The sequence below is a fragment of the Schistocerca gregaria genome, chromosome 1 (genome assembly GCF_023897955.1).
Source record: "Schistocerca gregaria isolate iqSchGreg1 chromosome 1, iqSchGreg1.2, whole genome shotgun sequence".
Taxonomy (NCBI): domain Eukaryota; kingdom Metazoa; phylum Arthropoda; class Insecta; order Orthoptera; family Acrididae; genus Schistocerca; species Schistocerca gregaria.
Window position 1 is genome coordinate 1,191,101,245 of NC_064920.1, and position 19,756 is coordinate 1,191,121,000.

General features: G+C 42.8%; 1 protein-coding gene across 1 annotated transcript in view; it reads left to right on the forward strand.

Annotated features, from left to right (window-relative positions):
* Positions 1-19,756, forward strand: part of LOC126284517 (Down syndrome cell adhesion molecule-like protein Dscam2) — a 698,452-nt gene that overhangs the window by 475,628 nt on the left and 203,068 nt on the right. The window contains exon 7 of the mRNA XM_049983513.1: positions 5,600-5,720. Within this exon, the coding sequence (XP_049839470.1) occupies positions 5,600-5,720 (121 nt within the window). The remainder of the gene's footprint in view (positions 1-5,599; positions 5,721-19,756) is intronic.

Consider the following 19,756-nt stretch of genomic DNA (forward strand, 5'->3'; position numbering starts at 1 on the left):
CATGAGAACAGCTGTTCTAAAAACGGGAGTCATTTTGAAAGCTTTATTCAAAGCAAGCGCCACCGCTGTAACCTGCATCTAATTACTTCTCAGACCTTTGGACAACATCGCTGTGGAGATGAAGCAGCTACTAGTATTATTAATCAATTATTCAAAAACAGTCTTAATCGCATTTATTATTATTATACCGCCAACCGGTTTCAACCCGACGTAGGGTCATCTTCTGGGCGTTTACACCACTGGTCGACTGGTGGTGGTGTCACTCCTGTCTGCTATCATAGTTTCCTGCCGTTATGTAGACAGGAGTGACACCACTAGCAGTCGACCAATGGTGTAAACGCCCAGAAGATTACCCCTACGTCGGGTTGAAACCTGTTGGCGATATAATAATAATAATAAATGCCATTAAAGACTGTTTTTGAATAATTGAATTACCTTTTATTCTAAACCCCACCACAACCGGTTCATTAAATAACCGATCACCCATGTACGAAACGGTTTCAACAGCGTGATTGTAAAATCTTCATGCTTGAAGACACATAACGCTAATTGTATTGGTTTTCATTAGGAGGGGCGTCCACCAAGTAATGCAACACTTTTTTACTGATATCATGCTAGTTTTATTCAGAATTACAATACACCATTTTATTCCCCACTATTAAGGCTACAAAATTCTATTCTTCAGCATAACTTCCGTTCACTACGACGGCCTTGGGCCGCCTTCTTGGGAGGACCTGTATACCCGCACGCTATCACTCTACTTTTCGGAGCTAACGTCTTGGTGCAGCGGTAACCTCCCCATCAGCCACGCACTGCTTCCCGCAGAATGCTTCCTTCATTGGGGCGAACAGGTGGATTGCGGAAGGTGCTTGATCCGGGCCGGAAGATGGCTGAGGAAGAACCGTTCAGTGAAGTTTTGTCAGCTCCTTTAGGGTGGGCAAACTTGTGTGAGGCCTTGCGTTGTTGTAGGGGAAGGAGAAGTTTGTTTGCATTTTTGTGGCGACGAATACATCGCAGGTCTCTCAGCTGTGTGCGGCCGACCGGAATGTGGCACGTCGGACAGGTTTGTGCGACATTGTTGCGATAATGAGAGAGCATCGTCGAATGACTCACCGTGCTTTAGTTCACTGCCAGGTCTCCGAAGACATTCCGCAAGCCCCTATGAATATCTGCGACGTCCTTGTTGCTCGCCACGAGAAGCTCAATGAGAGCTCTTTGCTTGGAACGCACTTACGTCACAGACTCCATTTTGAAGGCTGCGTATAGCGATGACACCTATCGGAACTTGATAAAACTACAGGGGCTGAAGCGGGGAAACCGAAACTGGCAGAGAAGAAAATGTGTTGCATTATTCATTGAACGCCGCTGGCAGTTTCGGACTTTTCAGCCAGAGACTACTGAAAAACTCGAAACAAAAACTCATTGAAAGTCGTCAAATGCTCCCATTATCAAACACTGGACGAGTATAGGCTGAATAATTTGAGCTCCGTTTTAAGAAAAGTTAGTTTCTGTTCCATCTCAGTCTTTATCACATGATATCTCGTGGACTAGGAGTATATATAATACAGTGATATAAATAAGCGGGTACACTCTGCGGTATTTGTAAATACTGTCTATAAAGTGTGGTGCGAATAGAGTTACCAGTGAAGAAGTACTTTAAGAGGTTATTTAGGTGTGATAACTGATACGGCAGTTTTACTGTATGAACAACCAAAATGTAGTAGACAATAACATTTTCTTCCTTTTATTATTTTGTGCTGAGTTGTTAGCGAGAATATTTTTCGAATAGATGTGAAATTATGTGTAAAGTCTATCATAAGACACTATGTGCTATAATTCCGGATCACTCGATATATGCAGAGTGGGAAATTTATACGTCATAAGGTATACTGTTTCAAGACGTAGACAGGTTATAACTTTAATAGCTGACTTACTATGTTAAATCTGTAAAGTACTACATACATCAAAAATGTTTTACATCACCATGGTTCCCCTAACTCCTGAAGATAGACGTTGACTGTGGATATTGTATCACAGACACAGTCCCTTTGACTGTCCAGAGATGTCACTAAACCCTCCCAAAGATGTAAACAACCATGCATGAGCAGCGCCTATTAGACGGAGGGAGTCCAACAGCCGATCAGTTCCAGGCATTCCACCAGGAAGGAGGTACACGGCTCGTGTTGTCTGCAGTTCTACTATGCCTAAGCGGTCATTACCGCGGTTCGATTGGTCCGCATCGTTACTTTGTGCCAGGAAGGGATCTCAATAAGGGAAGTGTCCAGGCGTCTCGGAGTGAACCAAAGCGATGTTGTTGGGACATGGAAGAGACACAAAGACAGGAACTGTCGACGACATGCCTCGCTCAAACCGCCCAAGGGCTAATACTATAGTGGATGACCGCTTCCTACGGATTATGGCTCGGAGGAATACTGAAAGCAACGCAACCATGTTGAATAATGCTTTTTGTGCAGCCACAGGACGTCGTGTTACAACTCAGACTGTGCTCAATAGCCTGCATGATGCGCAACGTCACTTCCGACGTCCATGTCGAAGTCCATCTTTGGCAACCACGACACCATGCAGCGCGGTACAAATGGGTCTCCAAGCGATAGTGCAACCATATCGACAGCATACTGGCGAAGCATTCGTCTTCATAGACGACAGTTAGCGCCCTCATCGTGCACATATTGTGAATGGCTTCCTTGAGGATAACGATATCATCGCTCGATTAGAGTGGCCAGCATGTTATCCAGAAACCTATCGAACATGCCTGGGTTAGATTGAAAAGGGCTGTTTGTGGGCGACGTGACCCACCAACCACTCTGAGGGATCTAAGCCGAGTCGCCGTTGAGGAGTGGGACAATCTGGACCGACAGTGCCTTGATGAACTTGTGGATAGTAAGCCACGACGAATACAGAAATGCATCAATGTAACAGGACATGCTACCGGGGGATTAGAGGTACCCATGTGTACGGCAATCTAGACCACCAACTCTGAAGGTCTCGCTGTTTGGTGGTACAACATGCAATGTATGCTATTCATGAGCAATAAAAATGGCGGAATGATGTTTATGTTGATCTCCATTCCAGTTCTCTGTATAGGTTCCGGAACTCTCGGAACCGAGAGGATGCAACCCGTAATGAGTAGATTATGACAATGTTTTATTTAAATTCACGCAATAATTTGATGAAACATTGAAAATCAAATTTTTACCGTCCATGGAATGCATCTGATAGGCAACCTGCTATTGGGACCGGGTGGCCATTTTAGACATTTCAATGTAGATACCAACAACATATCCAATGAATACTGAATACTTTTACATCTGTGTTGTTCTGACTAAACACAAAATCTTGGTCCTCTAGCTCTACTTTGTTTTGAATTAAATTGTGGGTCATATTATTGATTTCAACGATTTGTTAGGTGGCTCTGTCGTGGTAACTTTGGTCTCCAATGCGCGTATCAGAAAATGTGAACCAGGTTTCCGAGATCTTCAACTATGGTCACATAATGCTTCACCATTTGTTATATTCTTTCTGACTAACAAATATCAAACCTGTGACAATCGAGATATGCATTTTGTTGCTATCATTCTTAAAACAATAATCGTACGTTACAGACTGTACCTGAACTCCACCGACGAGCGTAGGATATTGTTTGAGTATTTACGAACAAGGGAACCGTAGTTCCGGTTGTTTTTTTCCAAAATAATTGCATTTCACATGCTTTCTAAATCATGTTTATCTTAGTATCTGTGTTACACTGAAAACATCTACGGAAGACACCTAATGTCAACTTTAGGTGCGTTATGTCGTGCCTGCAATCTTATTCCAATCTCTCGTGTTACTTGCATCTTAAAGCATTAACTCCCACTTTACTTTTCGCCTTAAGCCTTGCATTCAGTACTCCTCCGTTCTGATTCGCGGCTGAGTTTCTCACATTATTAGTTGTACAGTATCAGTGTAGTGTGGATAGGTGCACCTCGCGTGTGGGGAAAGCGGCACAATGACTATAATGAGGTCTCCCCCCAGTGACGGCACTTGCACAACAGGCATAGTTTTCGTCTATAAGATGATTGCATTACTACAAGTTTTTTTTTCTTGTGTTTTTTGGTGATGACGTATTCCAGGCTTTCTCGCTGCTGTGTACGTACTTACACACAAGAAAATTTGGTCATAAGCTGACTAAGTCACAATTACATTATTATTCTGCCTCTGGATACAATGGACCCCTTATACCTAAATACTTAGAAAATATACCTGAATGTCTGCCGAAACTTCGTCAGTGGAGTTGCGGATACACTGTATTTTTGCACCTCACTTGTTCACGTTGGACATCGACTTCAAACTTCTCTTTCTTCCTCAAAGGCAATGTAGCAGCCCTTTTTCTGTTTTCGCTTTTTCGTCTAGTAGGTGAAAGTTTGATTTCATTTTTTACACATTGACTGTCATTGAAGGGTTTTACTTTTATTTAATATTGTCCCAGCTAAGTATCAGTTTGATTACTTTTAAAACCCAATGTTAACGTGGATCACTACACGTGTAGACTTCTCAACTCTGAGAGAAACAATCTTTAGTAGCCTTACTACCAATGTTTACAGATGACGTTACTTTAACCTTTCGTTCAATTGTTTTAGTTACGAATCGCGAGTTTGTTATTGGCATAGATCATGTAACCTTAACGTTTATTAATCTAAGTTAAATTAATGTTCAAGACTTGTATTATGTTTCAAATTAACAACGTCAGTTTATTGACAAGAACTGTTAATAAATAGCTTCACTCACACGATCTCATCCAAAGAAGTTCTTTAATTAGATGTCTCAATAGGATTCCCGCTAGCATCAGAGATGCTAGATTAACTATGATCGCTAGTCGCGTGAAGTTAAAGTTTCCCACTATCACAATTCAAAGTCCGAATCAGGTTAAAATTCTCAATTTAGTAAAGCGTTTAAAAATTCACACGAATTGACATTAAAGCCAAAGAGATTACTATTCACCTTCCCGTTTATCTAATCTGATAAATGTCCAAGTTAAAGTCTTGAATTGTCAATCCTCAAAAACAATCTCATGACGATCTATTCTTGATCCCCGTTTAATAAAGTCCCAATTGTTATTCTCTAAAGCTGTACGTCCTAAATAGCTTCCGAATTAGAACAGACCACAGACTGGAGTATCGTAATTACAACGTATGGCTATTTATACTTTAATAAACACTATCGTTGGTGTCCAGACCTACGTTCTATGACTATAATATTGATTCTCTTACGTATTGGAATAACTAATATTGTAATATTTTCTACTGTTTTTTCCGCCTTCCCATGTTTCTAAAATTTATAATTAAATTTTCCTTTTCTTTTGCTTTCTATATTAGATATTTCCCTCTATTTGTTTTTTATTTATTTTTCATAATTACTACTTGCGGAAGGACTTGGGTCTTTTGCGAATTGATATTTTAAGGACATGGGAGCTAATTTGGGAGCTATTTTTCTTTTTTCAACACCGAGAGGCGCTCTAGGTGTTACAGCAACCGGCGTCTCCCGATTCACGAATTGTGTCTGGCTCTAACGGCAGATGTCGTTTCGCTTTTGTTTACAGAGGCGACAGGCGGGATGCCGCCACGGCTGACGCAGCGCTCGATGACGTCACTGACGGTGGAACAGGGACAGCACGTGACTCTGGGCTGCGCAGCCCAGGGGCACCCACCGCCCACCTTCTCGTGAGTACTCTCCAAGACATTTGTACGGAATACCGCCGAAAGTTAGGCAGACTGCTAGACAGAAAGGTGAACCAGATTGGTATCGGATCTGCACTAACTGAGTGAGCGCCGTCCCACTAAACTACGTCTCAGAATACTAGGCCGTTTCCCAGTCTCGCTAATATTGCATTCAGTTCCCCTGTCCCCTCTTCAGACACAAGACAACCAAGGAAAATTTATACAGTTGGCCTACAGATGACTACACGGTGATTGCTGGCCGTCTTGGTGATGTGAAACTTTCAACGACGTGTCCTACTATTTCTGTACGAAATCAGAATTCCAGAAGATATCACACTTTTTTTTCTTTGGACATCAATCTTCCAGCTGGTTGGAAGTAGTGCGCCATATTCTCCTTGGCCAACCTACTCATCTCAGGTTAGCACTTGCACCCACATCCTCAGTTACCTGTTGCATAGGTATATCACAATCCCCGTCTTACTTACCGTTCCTCGATTCTCTTCTGCTCCGGCTTTCCCAACCATGATTCATAACGATCCAACGCTGTGCTCTGAATGTACATTCTCGGAAACTTCTTCCTCACATTAAGGTTATGTCATAACAGAAGAACGTCTTTGGCCAGAAAATCCCTCATTCGCCTGTTCTTGTCTGCTTTTTTTACGTCCTCCTTGCATCGTCTGTCACTTATTACTTTGCTTCCTAGATAGCAAGTTTCCTTCACTTCACCTACCTTGTAGCCACGGATTATGATAAGTTTATAGGTGATCACATTTATGATGTTCCTCATCATTTTCGTCATCCTTCGATTTACCTTCAGTCCGCAGTCTTTACTCCAGACTGTTTATCCCTCCTAGAGGTCCTGCAATTCTTCTTCACTTTCACTGAGGGGAGTTATATCATCGAATCTCGTAATCTATATCATTTCAATCTAAATTTTAATATCTCTCCTAAACCTTTGTTTTATTCACCTCATTGTTTCTTCGATGTAGAGACGGAGCAGTACGTATGGAAAAAAATGGCTCAGATAGCTCTGAGCACTATGGGACTTAACATCTGAGGTTATCAGTCCCCTAGCACATAGAATTACTTAAACCTAACTAGCCTAAGGACATCACACACATTCATTCCCGAGGCAGAATTCGAGCCTGCGGCCGTAGCGGTCGCACGGTTCCAGACTGAAGCGCCTAGAACCGCTCGGCCACACCGGCCGGCAGTAAGCATGAAAGACAGCATTCTTGTCTTCTGGTCATTTAATCCAAGCACTTCGTTCTTTGTCTCCATTCTTATTAGCCCCCCTTGGTTTTTGAACATATATTGTATTTCCCCGTTTTCCCTGCAGCTTACTCCTATTTTTCTGATGTTTGAATATCTTGCACCATTTGACATGGCCGAACACTTTTTCTAGGGCGATAAATCCTATGAAAGTGCCTTGGTTTTCATTAAATCTTGTATCCATTATTCAGCACAACGTCCGAAATACCTGTGTCGTGCTTTTACCTTTCCTAAGGCTTAGGTGATCGTCGTCCAACATATCTTAAGTTTTCTTTTCCATTCTTCTTTATATGATTCTTGTCAGCAACTTTGACGCGTGAGTTGTTAAACTGACAGCACAGCAGTTCTGCCCTTGCGATCTTCGGGATGAGATTTTTCCGAAAGTCTGATCGTAAGTCTTTGGGCTCTCACATTCTACAAACCAAGTGAGTAGTTGTTACTTCAGCATACACTTCAATGATTTTAGAAACTCCGGAGGAAAGTTACCTCCGCCTTCCTTTTTATCTGATCGAAAGTCTTCCAAAGTTCAGCTAAACTATGGCTCCACTGGCCCGTATGTCTTGCACATTGACTCCCATTTCTTGTTCAGTCATGACATTAGACAGTTACTTGTAGAGGCCTTCAGTGTACTCCTTCATCTATTCGTTCTATCCTCTGCATTTAACAGTGAAATTCCTTTTGCACTCATAATGGTTTCGCCCTTGGTTTTAATTTCACCGAACGTTATTTAAACTTGCCAGCGTGTTGAATCTGTTTTAACGAAGACCATTTCTTCTAAGGTTTCTTCACATTTTTCCACCAAGCAATATCGCTTAATCTTCCCTACACTTCCTATTTATTTCACTCCTAAGTGATTCATATCGTATACGTATCTTTAATTGAGCATTTTTAGACTTCCTTCATCCGTCGATCATACTACTACACTCCGTTTTGCCTGAACAAACATCAAGACACCTGCTTTCGACAAGACAGCCATAACATGATTGTTCATCAACAAACCATAGTTCATCAGTTTTGCTTTTCCGATGCCTACCTACACACACGGCGTTTTGCAGCCAAGAACAGTTTGTTGCATTGCTTGCCCTTTCCCAATGCTTTTAGAGTGAGCAGAAATGAGGACAATAGTTGCCTTGTGGTCCACTGAAAGTCTAGTCCTGGACACAGCCCAAGTGCATTGCATGAGAGATTATCGTTCTTGGCATACGATGGGAACCACCCAAAGTGTGGTCTAGGGCGCTGCAGTCATGGACTGTGCGGCTGGTCCCGGCGGAGGTTCGAGTCCTCCCTCTGGCATGGGTGTGAGTGTTTGTCCTTAGGAAAATATATGTTAAGTAGTGTGTAAGCTTAGGGACTGATGCCCTTAGCACTTAAATCCCACAAGATTTCACAACCACACACACACACACCACCTACAGTGTGTTTTTACAGACCACGTTTAGTTCGGAGAAAACTGACCATTCTCATAACAGTCCTTCTCATCAATGAAATCATCTGTGGTTAAAATTGTGGCCGCCGTAAGACACTGTAGCTTTGTCTTTATTTCACATGTTTCAATGTGGATACGCGATGTGTCACACTACCACAAAATAAGATGAGTTCGCAGATTCAACTTACAAGTTTATAACTTATATAATGTAGACAAGGGCCACTCGTTACACACATCGGTCTTTGGATAACGTAGCCGTCCTACTTAAAATAGAGTAAGTTGGTTGTGTTCAGATGAAGTGAACTCTCTGTTTGTGTATAGCGCGCCGACAGGTAAGGCAGAACGGTTCTAGGCGCTTCAGTCTGGAATCGCGCGACCGCTACGGTCGCAGGTTCGAATCCTGCCCCGGCATGGATGTGTGTGATGTCCTAAGGTTAATTAGGTTTAAGTAGTTCTAAGTCCTAGGGGACTGATGACATGAGATGTTAAGTCCCATGGTGCTCACAGCCATTTGTGTATATCGCAGCCGTCATGCGTAAAATGGAATAAAATGGTTGTATAGAGTCAAAGTAAACTCTCTGCTTAACTGCAAACAACCAATTTACCCAGTTTTATGTAGGAGGTGGCGCTGTACACAGCCCGATATTTGTAACATGACTCCCTCGCCTACTAACATAATTTATCACTTTGTAAGTTTAATCTGTGAATTTATCTTATTTTATGGTGGTGTAACACATCGTATTTCCACACTTCGGAAGATACTCGCTTTGGTCGAGTGAAATTTGTAAAATAAAGAGGAGTTACATGCGACTTTTGGCGGCTCCAAAATTTTATTTTCGAACTGAAGCTATACCTCCACAGAGGAATATCTGACAATTAATCGTAGCAATTTGATTATATTAACGGATAAAATTCTGTTTTTTTATGTTCTCATATCCTCCATATCCTTTTGTTAGTCTCCTGAAATTGTTCAAACTCGTGTAGATATATTAATCTTACAAACTGGATCCACAAAGCTAACGTCATTGAGCTGAGAAGAATATCGTACTTAGTGCAATGCACGACAAATTTGATGGCTAATAGCCAGCAAAGTGATATTGAATTTTTAATCTAATAAAATTTACCCGAAGCAGGGCTCTGTGTTGCCTCACCGTGGACCAAAAAATCCTCCGAAGCGTGAGTTCAGGATAATTTCATGGAAAATTAAATAATCTGTGGAAGTTCCTTTCCTAATAACCTATTATATGAGTTTTTTATTGGCGAATAAATAAAACAGTGGGCTCTCTCGCACTTAATGTCCCAATGCGGATTTATTCAAATAGGCAGTTCGCAATAAAGTTGATAATTCAATCACGTACAAGTATTTTCCGCCAAACCTAGGAAGAGCGATTTTTACGTACGTCTGATCTTTATCGAATATCACAATAAAAGCCCCTTTTTCTTTCTCTATTTCGAAAGTCATGAATAATAGCCGTACATTACAGATAATTCTGAGCACAATTTCTCTGAAATACACTTTGCGATCAACACCATCTCCGGGACAAAACGAATACGAAAGCCACCGACTGATACGCTACACAACAGAAGAAAAATGAAGGGTATATGATATCACACAAGGTACATATGAACTAAAGTAAATTTCGCCCGAACAGGCCATGAATGCCTAATGGCATCTACCGGCCGCCGTGTCATCCTCAGCCCCCAGGCATCACTGGGTGTAGATATGGAGGGGCATGTGGTCAGCACACCGCTCTCCCGGCCGTATGTCAATTTACGAGACCTGAGCCGCTACTTCTCAGTCAGGTAGCTCTTCAGTTTGCCTCACAAGGGCTGAGTGCACCCCGCTTGCCAACAGCGCTCGGCAGACCAGATGGTCACCCATCGAAATGCTAGTCAAGCCCGCAGCCCTTAAATTTGGTGATCTGATGGGAATCCGTGTTACCGCTGCGGAAAGACCTTTGACAGGTACGTATGAAGGGAGAAGACTTAAAAGGGACTGCCCATGCAATATTTCTATTGTGATGACGTTCCTTATAGCTCTCTGACTCATTCAGATGTTCAAATGTGTGTGAATTCCTAAGGGACCAAACTCCTGAGGTCATAGGTCCCTAGACCTACACACTACTTAAAGAGGGAGGACTCGAACCTCCGGTGGGAGGGGCCGCGCAGTCCGTGACATGGCGCCTCAAACCGCGTGGCCACTCCGTCGCCTCTGACTCATTCCTTCGCCTAACTGTCTATAATGCATCCACACGTATTCGCCCACTGACGGTTCTTGACAGCACGATGAGATGTCGTGGTGCATGCTGTCCATTGGCTCGCATGCCTACAACCTAGCCGAGGGAGGCAACGCAGACTGCCACTTCACACTATAGAAATGACCCACCATCTGATCCACCTTACTGGCTCCAAAGCAACCACAGAAATCGCATTTGTCACTGAAGTGCCAACTCATTCAGCTGCCTGGTATATATATTTGTAATGTATCATGCCTCTGCAGTCAGCGGCACATATAGAATAATTAATTTACAATTGTTGACCTTCCGCCCATGCCAGATGACTCCTAGACAGTTTTAACAATTGTTTAATACCCTCGTTTCCTGCAAAATAGAAATTAAACATGCATTTTTGTTTGTTCATTATAGTTTGATGGGGCTCACTATTGGACACTTTTCTTCGTACAACCTGTCCCAACTCTATACATTTTCATGTTGTAGGTGTAGTCTGGCACCCAAAAATCATGAAAGGTGTCTTAGAGCACAGCAGCGTCACCACATAATGTGGAATCCAGCATGAGCCTAGAGAAAGTATAAGCTACTTTTCTTTCAAAGTTCATTCAGTATAAGGCTGGTTTATGTCCTTCATTATAAAAAAACTCCCTTTGGATATTCTACGGTATTAATCAATGTTTTCTTGATTCTTTTTACTTTATAATATACCATCAATTAGTTATTGTTCTAATTTTGTACATTTTGTACATTTACACTGCAGTACTATCGTAAAAATCAATACTTTATTCAGAAGTAATGAACATGTCAACAATATTGAATAGCACTGACTTTATATAAACACAGCACGGAAATGGAAATGAACGTTTGGCGTCATTGGCCGGAAGGCCCCTTACGGGGCAGGTCCGTCCGCGTTGATGCTGGTGTCATTACATTCGACGTCACGTTGGGCAACCCGCGCGCGGATGGGGATGAATGATGATGAAGACAACTCAATTCCCAGTCCGTGGGCGAAGAAAACCCCCTACCCACTCCGGAATCGAACCCGGGCCCATTAGGACGGCAGTTCGTCACGCTGACCATTCAGCTGTCGTGGCGGACAACACAGCACGGTACAATGATTTGAGTGACAGTAGAAATCCGATTTGAACAATGTGACAAGTAGGAGTTTGAAAAAAAATTTAAATAGGAATTATAAATTTCAGCACGTTACTAATAAGAACTGTAACCAAGAAAAAATTGTTTCTCTGCCTCGTGATTACTGGGTGTTGTGTGATGCCCTTAGGTTAGTTAGGTTTAAGTAGTTCTAAGTTCTAGGGGACTGATGACCATAGATGTTAAGTCCCATAGTGCTCAGAGCCATTTGAACCAAAAAATTTGATAGATGCTATAATCTATTAAACCAGAATCAGGCGAAACTTGATTTACTTCTTGCTAGCTAAAAATTTTTGCCAATAATGAACGAAGACCAATTTTGTGATTCTCTTTTCTTCAACATAGGTGCAGTCAGAGACTTAAACAGCATCATACAAAAACAGTTCACTAGCCGAGCAACATCCAAAAACAACAGGGAAATTACGAGAAGGCAAACAGTGATAAAATATATTAGCAGTCGAAACCTCAAAGCAGAGCAAATGCTCAGTGCATTAAACAACTTTGGGATATCTTACTGTGAAAGTTCAGAGTAAATACCGAGTCTTGCCCTTACCGAGTTTTGCTTGTATTTCCCACCACTTCCTCCCTCGTAGCTCTCTCTCTCCCAGCCGGAGGCAGGACTTTTACAGACTTGAGTAGGGCAATAAAAGCGGCGCGGTCGGCAGCCTTGCTGGGGGATTTCCCGCTGGCGCGCCTTTGACTTGCAGCGGGCGCACTCAGGCTGTGCACACTGCGCGGCGCAAGTTTCCCTTCCGCCACTGCCCGGTAATGACCGGCTGCGAGGTGAGATGAGGTAAGGGGACGGAGGCCCGCGGAATACAAGGCGCCCTGCTCCGCTTATTGCTGCCCTGCAGACGCCTCACCAGATGCGGCGCCTCTTCTGGAAAGGAGGACAGCTGTGAACGGCAGCGGCGGGAGGAATACGTCGGCTAAGAACAGACACAACCAGCGTCCTACGAGTTTTTCGAATCCATGGAAAGGCACAGAAACTACGCAATTGCTTGTTTAGAAATATTCGTTTTCCTACAGTATTCTCTATTTTAAAAGCTGAGGTTCTAGAAATTAAGCCTCTGTGTCTTTAAAATACGGGCTTGTTCATTAATTGCCGTAAGCACAGTGAGATGCCCAACTTTTTAATTTCAAATAAGTTTTGGTTTAGCTTTCCTTATAGACGAGTAGTGAGCAAGGCACCGTGGTTTTTATCTCAAGAAGATCTCAAACTCCAACAAATACTTGTAATAGAACACTGCAGTCAACAAGTAGCACTAGAGTGCAAAAGAAAATGCACTCCGATTTTGTACCCACGTGTAACTGTTACATCAAATTTTCCTGATTTCTGCAGAAGAACAATGTGAACTATTTCAGGAGTAGTGCAAACGACAGTGATGATTCTGCTGTATCAATTCGAAACTTTCATGTGTTCCAACGTGTTCCATTTTCAACGTTCATATGACAGCATCCACAGGACTAGCCTATACAATGCAATGCAGGACTTCAGAATCCCCGAGAAGCTAGTGAGAATGGTGCAAGCTTTTATGGAAGGGTTAAATGCAGCAGTACGTTTCCGAGGAGCCACATCAGAAACATTCAAGATTGAGACAGGCCTCAGACAAGTGGATGCTCTCCGATGTGTTCTGTTCAATGTCATCTTAGAGAAAGTAATGAAAGAGCGTAGGAAACAGGAGTGGGCTGGAGTAGAGATGGGCGGTAACTTCAGGTGACATAGTACTATTAAGTGAGTCAAAGCACGAGTTGAAAGAAATGTACCAGAAAATGGACAATAATGCACAGACTGCAGGGCTCAAAGTCAATCGAGACAAAACAGAGTTCATGCAATTAGGAAGAAGACAAGAGCAGGTAGAATTTCTTGAGATAGATGGCAAGAGATTCAAGAGAGTAGAGCAGTTCAAATACTTGGGATCTTGGTTTGGCACTAACAACAACATAAAAATGGACATCAAGAAAAGAATAGCAGTGGGAACGAAATGCATGCATTCCCTCAGAGAGACGCTTGACTCTAAATCGATCTCAGTGAACACTAAGGTGAAAATCTAGAACACAGTGATATGCCCAGCAGTAATGTACAGTTCAGAGACTTGGAGCATGACTAAGCGAGAAAGGGAAAAACTATTAATACTTGAAAGAAGGGTAATGAGGAAGATATGGGGACCAGTATTAGATAACGGAGAATGAAGGAGTACATCTACCTTCTGATGAGACAACCAACATCCTACAGAAGATAAAGAGCAGAAGAATACAATGGCTGGGCCATGTAGCCCGTATGCTAGATGGAAGACAGGTTAAGATGGCACTAACGGGGAAACCAAACACCAAACGCCCCATTGGACGACCATGACAGCGCTGGATGGACGACCTTGCGAAGGACTTAGCAGCCCTGAGGATTGAAGACACCTGGAGTATCCGGGCACAAAACAGGAAGGAATGGAGGCAGTTTGTGGAGGCAGCACGTGGTCTGCTGGGCCTGTGATCGCTGAATATCTATCTATCTAAAAATGATTCAAATGGCTATGAGCACTATGGGACTTAACTTCTGAGGTCATTAGTCAAATGGTTCAAATGGCTCTGAGCAGTATGGCACGTAACATCTGATGTCATCAGTCCCCTAGACTTAGAACTACTTAAACCTAACTGACCTAAGGACATCACACACACCCATGCCCGAGGCAGGATTCGAACCTGCGTCCGTAGCAGCACCGCGGTTCCGGACTGAAGCACCTAGAACCGCACGACCACAACGGCCGGCGAGGTCATAATTTCCCTAGAACTTAGAACTACTTAAACCTAACTAACCTAAGGACATCACACACATACATGCCCGAGTTAGGATTCTAACCTACGACCGAAACGGTCACGCGGTTCCAGACAGAAGCACCTAGAACCGCTCGGCCACACCGGCCGGCTCTCTATCTATCTATCCATCCAAGTGTTCCAGACATTTTGAGGTTGATAAGATAATTGTTTCCGCTTTATTTCATTTTTGCTTTACTCATACATTCCTTTGTCTTGAAAAATAACACATGGGATGCAGGAGAAATCAATAAATTGTTTACTATAGTATCCTTACCTTTAAATACGTGCAGCGCGTGAAATCAAGTGTCTGGAAACAACGCAGAGGCGACATGAGCATGTAAGACGCCAATTGAGCTAGCAAGCCTTCTGACCGCTATGATGATCTCTACCGGTGGAGCTGGCCGGAAGACAGAACCTCAGGAACCCAGATACGGGAATGAATCTGTAGTACGGGAATGAATCTGTAGATTGAACGATATGAATTGAGTGGCCCTCATAAATGAGCTCCAGGAGGTGGTCCTCAAAAAAACATTAAATATTTTGCTGTGGATGCCCACATTATAAAATTTGTTCTAATAAGAACATTTGTTTTGCTGGATCATACTCGTCCGAGCTCACGGCTTGCTTGAGTACGAATGCTCGAAGCGGGCAGGCTGACGTCACACGAGGCGTCCCGCCGTGAGGAGGACAGGGGCCGATGCGACCGTCTTGAACTACACTGCTGGCCATTAAAATTGCTACTCCAGGAAGAAATGCAGATGATAAACGGGTATTCACTGGACAAATATATTATACTAGAACTGACATGTGATTACATTTTCACGCAATTTGGGTGCATAGATCCTGAGAAATCAGTACCCAGAACAACCACCTCTGGCCGTAATAACGGCCTTGAAACGCCTGGGCATTGAGTCAAACAGGGCTTGGATATCGTGTACATGTACAGCTGCCCATGCAGCTTCAACACGATACCACAGTTCATGAAGAGTACTGACTGGCGTATTGCGACGAGCCAGTTGCTCAGCCACCATTGACCACAGACGTTCTCAATTGGTGAGTGATCTGGAGAACGTGCTGTCCAGGGCAGCCGTCTAACATTTTCTGTATCCAGAAAGGCCCGTACAGGACCTGCAACATGCGGTCGTGCATTATCCTGCTGAAATGTACCATTTCGCAGGGATCAAATGAAGGGTAGAGCCACGGATTGTAACAAATCTGAAACGTAACGTCCACTGTTAAAAGTGCCGTCAATGCGAACAAGAGGTGAGCGAGACGTGTAACCAATGGCTCCCCATACCATCACGCCGCGTGGTACGCCAGTATGGCGATGACGAATACACGCTTTCAATGTGCGTTCACCGCGATGTCGCCAAACACGCATACGACCATCATGATGCTGTGGACAGAAGTTGAATTCACCCGAAAAAATGACGTGCTGCCATTCGTACACCCAGGCTCGTCGTTGAGTACACCAACGCAGGGGCTCCTGTCTGTCATGCAGCGTCAAGGGTAACCGCAGCCACGGTCACCGACCTGATAGTCCATGCTGCTGCAAACGTCGTCGAACTGTTCGTGGTGATGGTTGTTGTCTTGCAAACGTCTCCATCTGTTGAGTCAGGGATCGAGACGTGGCTGCACGATCCGTTACAGCCATGCGCATAAGATACCTGTCATCTCGACTGGTAGTGATACGAGGTCCTTGGGATCCAGCACGGCGTTCCGTATTACCCTCCTGAACCCACGATTCAATATTCTGCTAACAGTCATTGGATCCTGACCAACGCGAGCAGGAATGTCGCGATACGATAATCCGCAATCGCGATAGGCTACAATCCGACGTTTATCAAAGTCGGAAACGTGATGTTACGCATTTCTCCCTCCTTAAACGAGGCATCACAACGTTTCACCAGTCAACGCCGGTCAACTGCTGTTTGTGTATGAGAAATCGGTTGGAAACTCTCCTCATGTCAACACGTTGTAAGTGTCGCCACCGGCGCCAACCTTGTGTGAATGCTCTGAAAATCTGATCATTTGCACATCATAGCATCGTCTCCCTGTCTGTTAAATTTCGGGTCTGTAGCACATCATCTTCGTGGTGTAGCAATTTTAGTGGCCAGTAGTGTAGTAGCGGCTGTGTGTGTGTAAACTGGTGTCACTTCTGATATACTCCCACCAGCTGACGAACCCACACTCACATCAATACAGACACGCAGCAGACATGTATTACTTTGCGGTAATATCTAACGCGACGTCATTCTCACCTGTGAGGGAGATTTAGCTTGTTTTGTACCTCAAAGAAAGTTAGCAAAGAGTTTGGAAATTCACAGAAGAACTATGTAGCTTTTGTCGGTCTCGTAATGAATAATCACATTGCTGGTTTTTTATAACACCATCAAATGTACATTCAGACTTATAAGTGTGTATGACACCACCTAGAAAATTAGAAACCTAGCAGGAAAAAAATTGCCTACAAATTATTAATTGTTGGCGTAACTGCAACGAATCAACTCGTTTCGGAACAAATTTCCTTCGATCCTCTTAGGTCCGTACCGCACTGAAATTTCTTTCCGTAGTTACATTTGACAATGCAACAAAAAACATTCTTCTCTGTGAATTAGATAGCCTGGGAAACAGACTACGGTTGCGCTTTCACCTCTCAAGCGGATGTTCGTCGTCACCATTACCCACTCGTGTTAAATGCAACCAAGGCTCGTCGGTAGACTGCGAATGATGTAGCCCACAGCTTCGTCACACTGAAAACGGCACCTTCAGTTTTTTTTGCTGCTGTGTTTAGCTGACATTCTCTCAACGGCAATAAATAAATACTTACAGACATCACAAAAACAACGTACGATTTTGTTGCCACGTTATAATTTTGTTCTAGCTTATCGGGAACTCTTATCGGGAAGTGACATCTAATCACATACTTGACATATTTAAATCCAGAGGTTCGAGTGCTCCATCGGGCATGCGTGTGTGTTGTTCTCAGCATAAATTAGTTTACGTTGGTTTAAGTGGTGTGTAAGTCTAAGGACCGATGACCTAAGCAGTTTGGTCCCTTCGGAATTCACATACTTTTGAACAATGACATATTTAAAGTCACGTGTCCGTCAGAATCAGACATTTTCAATAATCGGAAGGGTGACCACAGAAATGTTACTATTCTACAACCTTCTCATGTGTGACAAGAAGACAGCAAACTTTCACCACTCACACTATTTACAGTCAATAGACAATAATACGGCAGTTGTAGTGGTCTTCCAAAATACCGGTGACACAGAAACCGGTGTTTTGTAATCATGCGCAATTTTCATTTGCTGGGCACACAGCACATATTAAACAAGGAAACTGGGTCTGCAGTGATTTAAACTTACCTCTGTATTACAATGACTTTGCAGTTTGTGCACCACAACAACAAAAAAGGAATTGTTGGAAGCTTCTCGACTTTCAGCACTCGTATTGCATCTTTAAATGGATCTAAAAATGTCACAAGCTCTTTGGAACCTTTTTGTCGTAGCCGACAAGTTTTTCAAAGACTTTCTCAGGAAGCGTTTCAGTGATTGGAACGCACAGCCTCGTTGACAGCTTAAATCGCAGTATAAGGCATTGCAACCTCATTTACAAAATAACCGTCATCCAACATCTATTTCACGACTGTTCAAAGCATGCGTAATGTATAGATAATGCTGCTACAAGGATTGCAATGCCTTTCCAATATTATCGCATTGGTTAGTGACAATCTAAATACCGGAAAATTATTTCTAACAACTGGAATATTTCCTGCATGTATTAACAGACTTTTTCTTCACTGAAAAATGAGTTTTCACCAATATCATATTTCGTGGTGTCTTATTTTGATAAGCAAAGTGCGCTGTAATAAACAGATAACACATCTTTCGAAATGTATCGGTCCATATATCCGCTGTACATTCACGTGCATTCATACCTATGCGCTGGATGATGCTGGGCGTCATATTCTCTCGTATTTCATCGGTTTGTTCTTCAGTGTTTCGTGCTACTGACATGGGGTGAGTCAAAATGTTGTAGACGTCCACACGTCCCAGGTCTGAATTAAAGTTTTCAAGTTAATGACGCAAAGCGTGAAATCCTACACGTAATGTTAATGTAAATGGATGAAAACCTCTGGCACATATTTCTACGCGGCTGTTTAATTACTCTAGTTTACAATGACATTTATAGTGCTTCAAAATTTCCCCTCGTTGTGTTCTGCACACATATGCCTTCATATATGTGATGGCGGATCTGTAAGGCTGGAGAACAGAGCGCTTATCACGTTACATGTGACCGACAATCTCGTCAGACCCTAATGAAAATCTCTCCCAAACATTATGACCAACGTCTTTCACACTCAGGGTATATTGTTTCGAATCAAATTTCGCTTTCATCTCATCTTGAACCGCATCATGATCCTCCAGCAGGCGACTGAGTAATTCAAGCATGAGAAGTCTGAACGAAAGGAAGCCCCTTATTTTATATTTATTATATATCTACCTCGTAAAAATGCGATAAGTGTCAGATGTAACACTTGACGTATGGCACACATTTTGAGACGACAGAATGTTAATACCCAGCTCAACACAAGAGTTTGTAATTGACGATTTCTAGTATATTATTCTTCTTATCTTGACATCGTTTCGGCAGCTGTAATTGAATAAGTTAAAGTCATAAAAATTAAACGCTTATTTTATGTAAAAATTGGACATTACTTACAGAAACAGACGTCATTTCTTATAAAAGCATAATAAAAAATTTCAAAAGTGTAATCGAGGAATCGTCAGAAAACTAAATGCTTCCTGAAGTTAATAATCTTCTGAGTTGTTACGCCGCGTCATGCTTCTAAGATAATCGACGTTTCGACCCAGAAGGTTTTAACTTTAGTAAACGCTTCCTGCCAAAATGATATTTTGGCAGGATATTCCTGTTGAGGCACTGAGTTTAATGACTGCAAAGCGCAACAAATACAGAAATTCACTGAAGAACTGTGTTGCTCGTAAAATGAAAGTATTGTCGAAACAACGTATCAAACTGTTTTTAACCTTTTCATCGGGCCAAATATTTCAACGATCGCCATCTCATTAATATTGGGAATTCCCGAGAAATTAGGTTGAATGTACTATTGCATGCGT